Genomic DNA, 14,006 nt, shown 5'->3' with positions numbered 1-14,006 from the left:
CGGTGTTGGCCAAATGGGCAGGCAGAGCAAGGCCCAGCCCAGCCTCCACACACACTCAGCCTCAGGTGAATCTCCACTTCCCAGGCCACAGTTAAGCAGGGGACAGAGAGTGGGCTGATGTGTTAGCGGCAATAATCTCAGCTCTGTGGACAGTCACCCTGAGCTCTCCCTCTTAGTCCCAGACAATTAGGGTTCAAGTCTCAGTTTTGTTCACTTGCTATGTGACCTCAGACAAGTCATTCCATCTGCCTGAGCTTCTGTTTCCTCACCTGCAAAACAGAGCGAAGGACTCCTACCCCCGTTTGGCTGGGGGAGGACCAAAGGATGCAGTGCCCGAGGCTGCCTAGCCCAGCATGATGCCTGGCATAAAGGGAAGCTCAGCCAAAGCAAGTGCTTCCTCCCCACTTCCTGTTCTGGTGAAACCTGTTCTCATCTCTTAACTCATTCACTCCCTCCAACCCCCTGGGGAAAAGGAAGCAGGAGTGTGCCCATTTTCTGGATGGAGAAACTGAGGCAGAAGTAGGCTAAAGGCAGGATCTTAGGATGGCAGGCTCCTGGACCCCTGCCAGGGGTGTGTGTGTGTGTGTGTGTGTGTGTGTGTGAGGGTCTTTGAGAGAGAGACTGCAAATGCAACTGCTGAAAAATTGTTAGCAAAAGAGTGAGCCCACGAGAGGAAGATAGGCTGGGACGCCTCTCCCAGACGCCCTCGACATGTCCCTTTCTGGGCTCTGCTTACTTATCTACCTCTCCCCACAACAATGCCAGCAGCTCCTGGAAGGGTAGAGGCTGCACCTGAACCCTGCTTTATCCCTGGGATTTAGAACAGTATAGCTCACATATTGACACCTCAGCAAACATTAGGCAAATGAATGAGTGAATGACTTTGGGACAGAGCAGCAGACCCTGCACGGGGTCAGTGTGAGAGGTTGTGGGTGTGGGAGGGGGGCTGGACGAAGGATGTGGGGTGGGGGCTGAGGTTGCCAGCCTAAGGGTCTTGGGCATTTCAGGGGGCAGGGAGGTAACACGACCTGAGCTATGAAAGCCTTTCCTCTGCCTTTGGCTCAGGTGAGCCTGGAAGCGCCTGGGAGTTGAATGAAAGCTGTATTGGCTCCAGTGCCTGCTGGCAGCTCACCCGGCCCCAACAACCACATTCACTAAGGGAGCCAGCAGAGGACCAGAGGTGGTGGAGCGAGTCTCTCCAGGAGCGCGGGAGGTCTGGCGAGGCCCCCTCTGGGCAGGAGGCTCCCATTTGCTGGGCATCCCCAGTGTGAGGAGCCTCAGCCTTCCGGGATGCTCCAGCAAGGAAGGACCCTGGATGAGGGAATCAGGACAAGCTGCTTTTAAAAGACAGCCAATTATTGTCTGATTTATCTGTGGGAGGAAAACATTCTTTTGTTTGAGAAGGAAAAGAAAAATAAAGTAAATAAATCATTGTAATGGGCCTTTTAGTCGTACAAAGGAAAATCCTCTATCCCTTTGGGAGTAAGAGTGGAAAGAGCCAGACCCCTCCGCATAACAATGGGAAAGGAAGCTGCTTCCTCCAGCCAGAGGGCTACCTCGGAGGGGAGCCTGAGACCCCAGCGGAGGGGTTTCCTTTCTCCTCAAGGAGCTTTCAGAGGAGAGGAGGGCTTGGACTTCAGGTGAGGGTTGGGCAGAAGACAAAGACTGGCTGCCTTCCTGTCTGGCCACTGTCAAGACCCTCAGGTGCTTCCAGGTGAGGCAGACCTGAGCCAGGAGGGGCAGAGCGATTGGGCCCACCTCCTGTGTGCCAGGCACTTGAGATATGATGGAGAGGTCTGCAGGCAGCTCTTCCCTCTAGTTACAGAGTTCTCTCTTTAGGTGCAATGCTGGTACCGGTACCGGCCACGAACAAACAGTGGGTCCTAAATAATCACAGCTAACACTGCAACTCAAGTGCTCGGCGTCAAGCAGTGCTCTAAAGGCTACACACACCAACACGTCGACTTTCTGCAACCACTTCTTGAGGATCCTGCCATTGTACCTGGTTTGCTGACAGGAAAATGAAGACAGAGATGAAGTGACTCGCCAAGGCCATGTGTGATGGTGCTGGGATTTGAGTCCTGCAGTCTGTGCTCTGAATCACTTCACTCCCTGCTTCTTTCTCCATGCTCACAGGAGAGAAGCCATCAAAGAGGGACTGGCAAGTCCAGAGGGCTTCTCTGAGCAAGTGAGCTGAGATCTCAGAATGGGATGGAACTAACCCCACCTAAAGCGAAAGATCATGCCAGGAAGCGGCAACCACACTTGCAAAGGCCCAGAGGTAGGATGGGAGCAAGGAAGAAGTGAATGAAGGATTTGTCTGGAGATGTGGGCAGGGCCAAGTCATGCCAAGAATCTTTATAGGAAGCTGTCGGAAGGTTTTAGAGGGGTGGTTGTGGTTGGTATGGTCAGATTTGTATTTAAAATATCACTCTGGGGGCCGGTGGGTGGCTAGTGGTTAAGTTGGCGCCCTCTGCTTTGGCAGCCCAGGTCCGCAGGTTCGGATCCCAGGTGCAGACCCACACATCACTCATCAAGCTGTGCTGTGGTGGAGTCCCACATAAAATAAAGGAAGATTGGCACAAATGTTAGCTCAGCGACAATCTTTCTCAAGCAAAAAGAGGAAGATTGGCAACAGATGTTAGCTCAGAGTCACAAAAATATAGAATAAAATAAAACATCACTCTGAAGGTTACGCAGAGAACGGAGGAGGATGAAGGCAGAGGGGGTCTGCTGGCCACTGTCTGGCGATTGCACAGAAAGCAGAGGAGCCAGGCTGGTCAGCGGAGGGGGACGGGTCAGGACGGCTGGGTCTCCTTCCCAAGGGGTGAAGAGCAGAGGGTAGAGCGACGGCCCAGCACTTGGGAGCCTGACCGGGGTCGGGCAAGAGAGGCGGAGTCTGAGGGGGTGCAGCAGGCTGGGGCCGCGGGGCCTGGGCCGACCGCGCGGCAGCCCGGCGCTGCCGGCTGCGGGCGGGGGCTCCAGGTGGGCGGGACGCAGCGCCCCCCGCCCCCGCGCCACCGTAGGGATAGAGCTGGTCCAGGCGGGGCGGGGCCCGAGGGGGCGGGGCGCCGGGCCGCCCGCGGCCACGCCGCTGTCGCGGGTGCATTCCTGGCTCTCCGGCCCAGGGCGGAGGAACGCCCGGGCTGACTGCGGTCCCCGCTGGGCGCGGGGGTCAGGGCTGGCGGGAGCTGGGAGCGGGCCCGCGAAGGACCCAGGTGAGCCAGGACCCTGTGCTGGGAGCTAAGCCGCGGAGGCTCGAGGTGACCGGGACCCCGCGCGGGCCCAGGCTGCGCTCCCAGCCGCCAGGGGGCGAGCGGCGGCGGGGCTCCGGGAGCTGCCCCCTCCCAGCACTGGGGACCTGAGCGTCCGCTCGGCGTGGGGGTGGAGGGGACGGTAAATCAGTAACCCGTAGCGCACACAGGGCCTTTTGTCCCACTCCGTCCAAAGAGCACCCTGGCCGCAGAGCTGGTTACTCATTGCCCACCGGGGCGGGGGCGGGCCGGCTGTTTCTGCAGCTCCCCCTCGGAACCCGCGGGCTCTCACCTCCCCCCAGAGTGGCGGGGTAGGGGTGGTGGAGGAGAGCGCGCTGGTCCCTCGGCTGCTGGACCGTCTGTGTGCCCCTACTAGAGATGAGGAAGCTGAGGCTGCGAGAGGTGCAGTCATGTGCCCAGGGTACCCCGGCGCCTGATGCGGGAGGCTGGAGGAGCACCCAGCTGCCTGATGCCAGAATCAGGCCCTTCAGCCCCACGTGCAGGGCAGCCGGCGGCCGGCCGCGTGTAACCCGATTAAGGGCCCTGAGGTTCTGAGGTCAGGACGGCCTGGGGGCGGGAATAAAATCCTCAGGCCTCTCTGCCCCACTCCCAACCGGAGCTGTGGACCCAGAGAGCTGCCCTCCCTGCAGAGCAGGGGGGTGGGATTTTACAGAGGAGAGGCCATCGAAACTGGGGTGGGTGCAGAGACAGTGGCAGCCGAGCCGGTGGAGAAGGAAAATGGGGGGCCACAGAGGTATGTGCAAGAGAGAAGAGGTGCCCAGTTTTGAAAGCCAATGGTTCAGTGCTGAAGAGGCTGAAGGGGCAGACTGTGTGACCAAGAGGTCGAGGAAGGCAGGGAGGGAGCCTAGGATGCTGGACCCACAGTGTGGACTGGATCCTGCTGGATACAGGCAGCCATTAGGGCCTTGTAAGCTGGGGGCGGGGGTGACATGGCAGACTTGTAATCTTTAAAACCTTGCTGGAGATGCGAGGCTCAAGAGCCAAGGAGATGTTTGCAAAGGCCCAAGCTAGAGATGGCCACAGCCTGCCCTGGGTCCAGACAGGGGAGGTAGGATGGATTAGAGAGGGACGGAAGAAGCAGAATGGACTGGGGGGGGGGGCGGGGGGGGGGGGGAGGAGAGAGGATGGACAGAGATGATGCCCCAGCTTTGGGGACAACCCATGGAAGGAGCAATTTGAAGGGGGAGATAATGGCTTTGTCCTGGACAATCTAAGTGCCCCCTGCCTCAGAGCCAGAGCTGGATTGAGGGGATGGGGGGGCAGTGGGTTAGGAGAGAGGGTGTGGTGGGCTTCCTGGTCAAAGTAGATCCAGAGACACCAGTGCCACCTGACTGTTAGCCAGCCCCAGGCAACAGCCAGTGGGCCCTGGGACATCGCTGGTCACCCATCCTCCCCTGCCCCAGCTGAGGCTCAGTTTTGAGTGTTCCTTTTGGGGGATGAGTACATCCTTGGTGGCAGTTGGAGGAGGGTAACAGGATGGGGTGGGTGTGTACATCAGCACCAGCACCGGAGGGAGACAGCCACAGGGAGGGGGAGAACATTCCAGCATTCTGTGTGCCCAGCCTCTACATTCATTATCTCTTATCCTCAAAGCTGCTCTGTGAGAACAGCAGCCCAGAGAGGGGCAGGGAATTACAAGTGGATAAGAGTCAGGATTTGAACTTGGCTCTATCAGACACTAGAGTCTACGTGCTTTTTTTTGAGTAAGATTAGCCCTGAGCTAACTGCTGCCAATCCTCCTCTTTTTGCTGAGGAAGACTGGCCCTTAGCTAACATCCATGCCCATCTTCCTCTACTTTATATGTGGGACGCCTGCCACAGCATGGCTTTTGCCAAGTGGTGCCATGTCCGCACCCGGCATCCGAACCAGCGAATCCCGGGCCACCGAAGTAGAACATGTGCACTTAACCGCTGCGCCACCGGGCCGGCCCCTAGAGTCTACATTCTTTACAAGAGCCTGTGTTGCCTCAGATGGAGCTGTGGGGGCACAAAAAGCAGAGGCATCCCCAGGATGCAGTTCTGGTTCAGAATGAGGAAGAACATCCTGCTTGCCATGGAATGTGCTGCCTTGTTCGTAGTGAGCAGCGCGCCGCTGGAGGCATCCAAAGCGGTCAGGGGAATGTCAGCAATGCTACAAGGAGTAGGGGTCAGATCAGATAACATCCAGATGCTGAAGTTTGGCCTTGTATTATATTTCAGATTTTTTTGGCAGGGGGGAGGCTCTTTAGCAATAAATTCATTTATTCAGCAAAAAATAAATTATGTGTCCTGAGAGCGAGCAGAAGATATGTCTCCATTCTCTGCTTCCCTCCAGGGAAGAACCCTCCAACTTCCCTTTCTGTGAACTTGTGTCAGGGTCTCAGCAGGACAGGAGGAGAGCAGGAAGCACAGCCCGGCCGCCCCGCACAACCTACTCTGGGGAGGCCTTGGGCTCTGGCAACAGCGGAGCTGGTTCCAGCCTTTGCTGTGCCACTGCCTGGCGGAGGGCTTCGACAAGTCTGCCCACCGTTTCTTGTCTCAGTTTCCTCGTCTGCAGAATAGGGAGATAGTGCCAGTAAAGGTGCACACGAGCAGGAGCTCTTCTCCCTCCGTTTCAGGAAGGCAGTCGATGGGAAGCCAAGCCTGGGTCTCCGTGAGCAGCAGGAAGGAGATGTGGCTGCTGTTGGCCCTGTTGGGGGTCCTGCTGGGGGTGCCCGGGTCTCCAGCTTTGTCCCTTGAGGTCTCTGAGGAAATGGAGCTGGGTATGGCCACTAAGGTGGGAGAGGGTGGCAGGGGTGGGCACCTGGAGGGGGCTGCTGGCTGAGCAAAGCAGGGAGGATCCTGGCCCAGGCCCTGGGGAGGTGGCAGCAGGGCAGGGCCCAACCGCTGAGACTCAATGTCTGGCTCCCAGCAAGCATCCACCTATTTCTGTGTCCACGAGAGAGGACTGGCCTTGTAGGGCGCAGGGCCCTGAGCTGGGCTGCAGAGCTGGTGGTGAGCCCCTTGGCTGTGTATGTACGTGTGTGTGTGTGTGTGTGTGTGTGTTCTGTGCACTGAGCGTGTGGCTTGGGAGGCCCAGGCAGCATGTATGATGTATACACTGTGAGTATGATGTGCCTGCGAGGTGTGGCATGTGCCCTGTATGTGGCACCTATAACATGCGCCGTGTATGTGTGTCTTGGGCAGTGGCATGTCCAGTCCAGCATGTGTATTACACACCGTGTGTGATATGCACCAGAGGCGTGGCATTTGCTCTGTGTGCAGCGTCTGTAGCATGTGTTTGTGTGTGTGTCAAGGAGCAGCAGGTGTCCAGCATGTGTCATGCGGTGGTTGTGCCCCGTGTGTGCAGCGTGTTCTCCATATGCAGGGGGCTGCCTCAGTCAGGGCTGTGGGGCTCACTGACCTCTGCCATTGGTCCACAGAGCCCTGCCTGGCCCCTAGCCCAGAGCAGCAAGAGCAGAAGCTGACCGTGGTCCTTGGGCAGCCTGTGCGGTTATGCTGTGGGCGGGCTGAGCGTGGTGGCCACTGGTACAAGGAGGGCAGTCGCCTGGCACCTGCTGGCCGAGTACGAGGCTGGAGGGGCCGCTTGGAGATTGCCAGCTCTCTACTGGAGGATGCTGGCCATTACCTCTGCCTGGCACGGGGCTCCATGCTTGTCCTGCACAATGTCACCTTGGTTGTGGATGGTAAGGGGATGTGGCAGGGGCTAAGGGTTGCCTGGGGAGAGAGGCCCTCCCCATCCTAGACCTCAGACGCCTCCCTCTGTCCCTGACATAGATTCCTTAACCTCCAGCAATGATGATGAGGACCGCAAAGCCCACAGAGGCCCCTCAAATGGGCACGTGTACCCCCAGCAAGGTCAGTATTTGTCCTCAAGGACTCATTTCCCTACCTCCCAGCTGGTCATTGAGAAGAAGAAAGCTGTGTAGAAGCAGGATTGAAGCAGGGGGTCGTCCCGGGGGCACTAAGTTCTCCCTTCCCCTGCCCGCCAGCACCCTACTGGACACACCCTCAACGCATGGAGAAGAAACTGCATGCAGTGCCTGCTGGGAACACTGTCAAGTTCCGCTGCCCAGCTGCAGGCAACCCCACGCCCACCATCCGCTGGCTCAAGGATGGACAGGACTTCCATGGGGAGCATCGCATTGGAGGCATTCGGGTGAGTCTGTGGCTTCCAAGACCATCTGCTCCTCCATTGTCACACCCGCGTTGGGCCCCCTGGATCAAACCCACAGTTCCTTCTCTAATGAGGAAGGTGGCTGCGGGGCCTCAGAAGGAGCGCTAGACTGTGGACTTGGACACCTCTGGTTCACGTTCCCGCTCTGTCTGCCGCTCTCCGGCAAGTGATTTAACTTCTCCGCCTAAGCGACTCCATTTGTAAAGTGGGAAGGATCACTGATTGCTGGTGCCAATAAATTTTAGCAGCTCATTCTGAGACCCTGCAGGGTCAGCTCCGGGCCGAAGCGAGGAAGCTGAGGCTCAGAGAGGGCAAAGACGGGCTCAAGGTGGAACAGCTAGGAGGAGGTCGAGCTAAAACTCAGAGACTCAGACCTGGCTCTCAGACACTTCGTGGAGCCTTCTCCTTTGTCCCAAGGTCCCTGGCCTTGGCCTGCCCTCCCAGGGCCTGGAGAGCTTGAGATCCTTGGGCAGGATCTGGCCTCCTCATGCCCTGCCACCCTGGGTGGGCATGGGTTGGTTGCCCCTTGTTGACACTTCCTGCCCCCAGCTGCGCCACCAGCACTGGAGCCTGGTGATGGAAAGCGTGGTGCCCTCGGACCGTGGCACGTATACCTGCCTTGTGGAGAATTCTCTGGGCAGCATCCGCTACAGCTATCTGCTGGACGTGCTGGGTGAGCGGATGGGCACTCGAGGTGGTGTGGGGTGGGAGCCCTGACCCTGCCCTCAGGTGGGCTCAGTCTTAGACGACTCACTCAAGCTGCTCGGAGTGCCCAGGTGGGTCTGAGGCCAGCAGAGGGGCTAAGGTGGGCCTGCAGGAGGAAGAGTGGGAAAGACCTCCAGGGAGAGGGCCCAAGCTGAGTGAAGGCCCTACGTGTAAGGAACGCAGTGCATTGATGGGGAGGTGTATGCCTGGGCGTGCATTTAAGTGGGGAGCTAGGCTGTGGAGGGTTTTGAATGCTAGGCTGAGGAGTTGTTCTTGATCCCAAAGGCAATGGGGAGCCATGGAAGGTTTAAGCAGGATAAGCAGGGCAGAGACAAAGTCTGAGCTGCGTATCATGAAGGTCCCTCCCTTGAGCTGGGGAGAGACTGCAGGCAGGTGAGCGGGAGACTTCTGTGCGTGCTGCTGGTCAAGGTTGATGGCCCAATCCGGCCCCCAGAGCGGTCCCCGCACCGGCCCATCCTGCAGGCGGGGCTCCCGGCCAACACCACAGCTGTGGCAGGCAGCGACGTGGAACTGCTGTGCAAGGTGTACAGCGATGCCCAGCCCCACATCCAATGGCTGAAGCACATCGTCATCAATGGCAGCAGCTTCGGTGCTGACGGCTTCCCATATGTGCAAGTCCTGAAGGTCCATCCCCTGCCAGTGCCTGAACCCTACCCTTCTCCCACGGGGGATGGGGGGTGGTCCCCAGCTCCCTTCCCGGCCACAGTGTGGCCCCAGGCCCTGTCATGACCCTGGAGTGTGTCCCACATCTCTAGACAGCAGACATCAATAGCTCAGAGGTGGAGGTCCTGTACCTTCGGAACGTGTCGGCTGAGGATGCAGGCGAGTACACCTGCCTGGCAGGCAACTCCATCGGCCTCTCCTATCAGTCGGCCTGGCTCACGGTGCTGCCAGGTGAGCACCTCAGAGGGCCAGGAGAGGCTGCCGGATCCCGCTCTGGTCCAGCAATGGGCTATGACCTGTTAGCTGGATAGTCTCCCTTTGACTTTTGGGGTCTGGGCTTGCCATGTGGTGTGTGGATTTGTGTGTTTGATTCTGCGTGCAGCAGTCCCTCTGTGCATGCCCACATGCGACTGTCCATGCGACCCTCTGGGGTGTGTGTATAACTGCAACTTTCTTGGTATGTGTCCCCCTGTGTGTGTTGGGAGCTGTGAGGGCCTGAGTTAGAGGGTGTCGGGCTGTCCATGTGACCACTGACCGATCAGTCATCTGTGTGTGTCCATCTGTGGGCAGAGGAGGACTTCGCGTGGGCAGCAGCAGCGCCCGAGGCCAGGTACACAGACATTATCCTGTATGCGTCGGGCTCTCTGGCTTTGGTGGTGCTCCTGCTGCTGGCCGGGCTGTATCGCGGGCAGGTGCTCCACGGCCGGCACCCCCGGCAGCCGGCCACTGTGCAGAAGTTGTCCCGCTTCCCTCTGGCCCGACAGGTATGTGCCCCCCCCCACCCCCGAGTCCCCATACCGAGGCTCTCAGCCTGCCTTCCCGCCTCAGCTCGGCTCCAGCAGGCCCCCCAAGTCTCCCACTTTGCAGTTCTCTCTGGAGTCGGGCTCCTCAGCCAAGTCAAGCTTGTCGCTGGTGCGGGGTGTCCATCTCTCCTCCAACGGCCCCCCCTTGCTTGCTGGCCTTGTGAGCCTAGACCTACCTCTTGACCCGCTGTGGGAGTTTCCCCGAGACAGGTATGCTGAGTGGAGTGAGGGTGGGGACGCAGGCTCTGGGCAGCAATGATGCCTCGACAGCTGAGGCCTCGGCTTCCTCGGTCTCCAGGCTGGTGCTCGGGAAGCCTCTGGGTGAGGGCTGCTTCGGGCAGGTGGTGCGTGCAGAGGCCTTCGGCATGGACCCTGCCCAGCCTGACCAGGCCAGCACCGTGGCCGTCAAGATGCTCAAGGGTGAGTGTGGCAGCCCTGGGGGAGGTACTGTGGCCTTGGAACCAACAGAAGGGGCTCATGGTGCTACCACGTGGGCCCTGAGGGCCAGGAGAGGCTACAGGATCTCACCCTTGGGCCTGGGGCCCAACTCTACTACTGACCCTGGCAAGTCACTTCTTAGCTTCATTTTCCTCACGCTTCACGTGGGGTAAATAGCAGTCCCTACCTCCCAGCTGAGGGTTTGTGGAAAGTGCCTGGTGCATAAAGTCTCAACCATTGGGATGATAATGACTATAAGGATTTGGGGTGCCTGGGGTTTGATACCCCATGTCAGCCATGGCCTGAGATAACCTTGTCAGGCTTCCCGGCCTCCACCACATTCCCCACCATTCCACCCAGTCACACCCTCAGCCTCCCCCAGGCTCTTCCCAGGTCTGTCTCCCTGCGTCCACTGCTCTCCACCTTCTGCTTAAACTCAGTCCCAGCCCCAAGCAGCAGCCTCTCTATCAGATCAGCCCAAACCGCTGTTCTGCTTCCCCTCCTCTCCGCACAGCTGGGGCCACCTGGCCCTCTCTGGGAGGCAGGGATTGAGAAATGTGCGCTGTGAGGTCTGGTGGGAGGGTATGTCATTGGCCCGGGCCCACAGGTCAGCCCCAGGTCCTCAGCCTTCTCAAGAGAAGCTGGAGCCGCTTCCCTGCCTCCCCTGGCTGCGCCCCACTGGCAGCTCCCTGAGTTCCCAGGCCGCTGGACGCCAGGCCTTGGTCAGACAGACCTCAGGGCGCCAGCCTGCTTCCCGCCCCCAGGAGCTCTCACCCCGGTCAGGGACTAATGCCAGGAGCTCTTTCCTGCTCAGAGCTCTTCTCTCTCCTGTTTCCTGGTCCCACTCACTGACAGGCCTACCTCTTTTAGATCCTTGATTTCGTTGCATCCTTGCAACTGCTGTGAGGGGTAGGGAATGAGCCGTTGTCCCATTACACACAAGAGGATCTTGAGGTTCAGAGAGGTGCGGAGACTTTTTCAAGGCCACACAGCCTAGCAGGGATTCAGGCCCAGATGTTCCTGACTCCAGGTCTAGCACTGCATGACCTGTTCCCCATTCTGCAGCCTCCCTTATATCGTAACCCTAGCTATCCGCTTGCAGACAATGCCTCTGACAAGGATTTGGCAGACCTGGTCTCTGAGATGGAGGTGATGAAGCTGATTGGCCGACACAAGAACATTATCAACCTGCTGGGTGTCTGCACCCAGGAAGGTGGGGCAGGGCAAGGGCTGGGTCGGGGAGGTTGGGGCATGAAACCACAGCCTCGGCAGCCTCCCTGTCCGCCATCGCCTCCGCAGGGCCTCTGTACGTGATTGTAGAGTGTGCCGCCAAGGGAAACCTGCGGGAGTTCCTGCGGGCCCGGCGCCCCCCAGGCCCCGACCTGAGCCCTGACGGGCCACGGAGCAGTGAGGGACCACTCTCCTTTCCCGCCCTGGTCTCCTGTGCCTACCAGGTGGCCCGAGGCATGCAGTACCTGGAGTCTCGGAAGGTACGGGCAGTGAGCAGCACTCTGGACCACGCCAACCGCTCCGTCCACACTCATGCCCCTGGCATTAAATGTCCCCAACCTCTCCCTCTCTCCCCTTTCTCATTACCCCAGCTCAATGTCCCCAAGCCCTTCAGTACCCCCGACCGTAAGTAGTAGACACCGCAGGTCCCCATTCCTCCCTCGCATACTCCTTAACCCACAGGCAGAGCAAGGAGAGAGGTGATGCAGGAGAGGGTGCGAGCCTTGGCATTCGGCGGCTTACGTTTCCCTCCCTGGATCTTGACTTCCTTGTCTGTAAAATGGGTGGGTGACCCCTCACCCCTGGGTTACTGTGAGGTGGTATGTGCCCAGCTCCCAGCCATGTGTCCTCATAACTCTCAGCCCCTGCTCTTCCCCAGTGCATCCACCGGGACCTGGCTGCTCGCAACGTGCTGGTGACTGAGGACAATGTGATGAAGATTGCTGACTTTGGGCTGGCCCGCGGCGTCCACCACATTGACTACTACAAGAAAACCAGCAACGTGAGGGAGGCAGGGCAGAGCTGGATGGGAGGCCAGGGGTGTGGACTGTGGGAGCTGGCACCAGTGCCCCCTCCTCTCCCTCCCAGGGCCGCCTGCCTGTCAAGTGGATGGCACCTGAGGCCTTATTTGACCGAGTCTACACACACCAGAGTGATGTGTGAGTCCTGGAAGTTGGGGGTCCGGAATGTCTGCCAGCAGTCCTTGCCCTACCCCACAGAAAGGGCAAAGCACTTGTCCAAGGTCACCCGAGTGGGACCAGACTCCAAAAGGAGCCCCAATCCCTACCCACCATGGTAGCTCATGCCTATGCTCATGCCACCACCCCAGCCCAGGAGGAGGGAGTGACGCTGTGCCCTGCTGAGCCCTGTCCTGCCTCCAGGTGGTCATTTGGGATCCTGCTGTGGGAGATCTTCACCCTCGGGGGCTCCCCATATCCCGGCATCCCAGTGGAGGAGCTCTTCTCACTGCTGCGGGAGGGCCATCGGATGGACCGGCCCCCGAACTGCCCCCCAGAGCTGTGAGGCCTTGCCCCACTCTCCCTCGCCTTCCAGTCCTTATCCTCTGCCCTGACCTTGGCTCAGGGTCTGGCCCTGGGGAGTGGTCAGCACCAACTCTTGCTAACTTGCACCACCTCTTCCTCGGCCCAGCAGGGAGGTCCTGGCCTGGCTTCTGTGCCCTTCCACTAAATGGCCCAACCTGCCCCTTCATCACACCCTCACCCAGGGCCCTGAGGTCCTCCCCTCCCCCAGGCCTGAGGCTCCTCCTGACTGTCCGCCCCACCTCTCCCAGGTACGGCCTGATGCGTGAGTGCTGGCATGCAGCACCCTCTCAGAGGCCCACTTTCAAGCAGCTAGTGGAGGCGCTGGACAAGGTCCTGCTGGCCGTCTCTGAGGAGGTACTGCTCCTCTCTTGTCCCATGACCTCCCTCTGCCTGTTCCCCCGAGCCTCATCCAAGCTGACTACTGGGGCTGACCAGCACTCTTCCCCGCAGTACCTTGACCTCCGCCTCACCTTTGGACCCTACTCCCCTGCCAGTGGGGATGCCAGCAGCACCTGCTCTTCCAGCGACTCTGTCTTCAGCCACGATCCCCTGCCACTGGGGCCCAGCTCCTACCCCTTCCCCAGGGTGCAGACATGAGCAGGGGCATGAGGTTGTACACACGGGCTGCCAGCTGGTGGCTTTGGGCCTCCTGGCTCAGCTGCAACTGGGCAGTGCTTGACCTCAGTGGCTGCAGGCCCTGGTCTCAGGATACTGTCCAGATCTCTGCTTCTGCTCTGAGGAGGTCCATCCTTGGTCCCAGGGTCCCTGGTTGAGGCTTCCTGCTCTGCCCTCAGGTTCCCAAACCAGAGTTCATCCCCAGTCTCAAGGCCCTGCCCTGCCCTTGAGCCATGGCTGCAGCGTTCTAACAGCTGAGAGGCAGGGTTCTGCTTGGCCTCCTGGGCCTTGGCACTCGGTCCTGTTCCAGGGATTTCGCTGGGCCTGGCTGCAGGGCTGTCCTAAACCCACCTGCTTCTCCACACCAAGAGAGGTCTTGGGCCCATGAACCCCACTTCCCTAGGCCTCCCTTCGCCTCCCTCTACTGCTTATCCCAGCATCTTGGTGGAAGGAGCATTGGCCCCTGGGCTCTTAGCTGACAGGCTAGAAGCCTGCCAAAAACACAGAAGCAAAGGGCCTTTTATAAATTATTTTTTTGAAATAAACCTCTGTGTGCCTGGTGTGTTCCTAGCAGCGGGTGGAGGGATCCCCAAGCTGGGAGTTTTGCTGGGTGACACAGACTGAGGGCTCTGTGCCAGGCCTTGGGTTGCTTCCCCTTCCAGCTGCCTCCATGGATCCAGGAGCCCGAGTGCACCTCTGTCCTGGTCTGTCTGTCCTCCCAGCACCATCTTGTGTGCGTGATGATGTGAACGACTGCTAACGGGCAGAGGATTCCACA

At 59.3% G+C, this 14,006-nt stretch overlaps 1 protein-coding gene across 6 annotated transcripts; it reads left to right on the top strand.

Moving 5' to 3' along the window:
* Window positions 1–1,704: 1,704 nt before the first annotated feature.
* Window positions 1,705–13,767, top strand: FGFR4 (fibroblast growth factor receptor 4). 6 transcript variants are annotated; one of them, XM_046665263.1, is made up of 18 exons: window positions 1,848–2,281; window positions 5,873–6,016; window positions 6,677–6,940; window positions 7,032–7,112; window positions 7,247–7,413; window positions 7,981–8,104; window positions 8,591–8,781; window positions 8,913–9,051; window positions 9,391–9,584; window positions 9,688–9,833; window positions 9,922–10,043; window positions 11,164–11,274; window positions 11,361–11,551; window positions 11,950–12,072; window positions 12,159–12,229; window positions 12,452–12,589; window positions 12,862–12,967; window positions 13,064–13,767. In XM_046665263.1, the coding sequence occupies exons 1-18, from the start codon at window positions 2,212–2,214 to the stop codon at window positions 13,208–13,210; spliced, it is 2,529 nt and encodes an 842-aa protein (XP_046521219.1). In that variant the 5' UTR covers window positions 1,848–2,211; the 3' UTR covers window positions 13,211–13,767. The 6 variants fall into 6 exon arrangements, with proteins under 6 accessions (XP_046521223.1, XP_046521219.1, XP_046521221.1 ...); XM_046665265.1 differs by lacking the exon at window positions 1,848–2,281 and adding an exon at window positions 3,071–3,218; XM_046665266.1 differs by lacking the exon at window positions 1,848–2,281 and adding an exon at window positions 3,076–3,218 and having other exon boundaries at window positions 5,877–6,016.
* Window positions 13,768–14,006: the final 239 nt, after the last annotated feature.

Source organism: Equus quagga, chromosome 7 (assembly GCF_021613505.1).
Source record: "Equus quagga isolate Etosha38 chromosome 7, UCLA_HA_Equagga_1.0, whole genome shotgun sequence".
Taxonomy (NCBI): domain Eukaryota; kingdom Metazoa; phylum Chordata; class Mammalia; order Perissodactyla; family Equidae; genus Equus; species Equus quagga.
This window is presented reverse-complemented; position numbering and strand designations above follow the sequence as displayed.

Excerpts from the sequence above, each read along its gene's own strand:
- FGFR4 (XM_046665263.1), top strand. The coding sequence starts at position 2,212 with ATGGAACTAACCCCACCTAAAGCGAAAGATCATGCCAGGAAGCGGCAA. Across the intron at positions 9,052-9,390 it reads CTGGCTCACGGTGCTGCCAG|AGGAGGACTTCGCGTGGGCA; the intron begins GTGAGCACCTCA and ends ATCTGTGGGCAG. Across the intron at positions 9,834-9,921 it reads TGGGAGTTTCCCCGAGACAG|GCTGGTGCTCGGGAAGCCTC; the intron begins GTATGCTGAGTG and ends CTCGGTCTCCAG.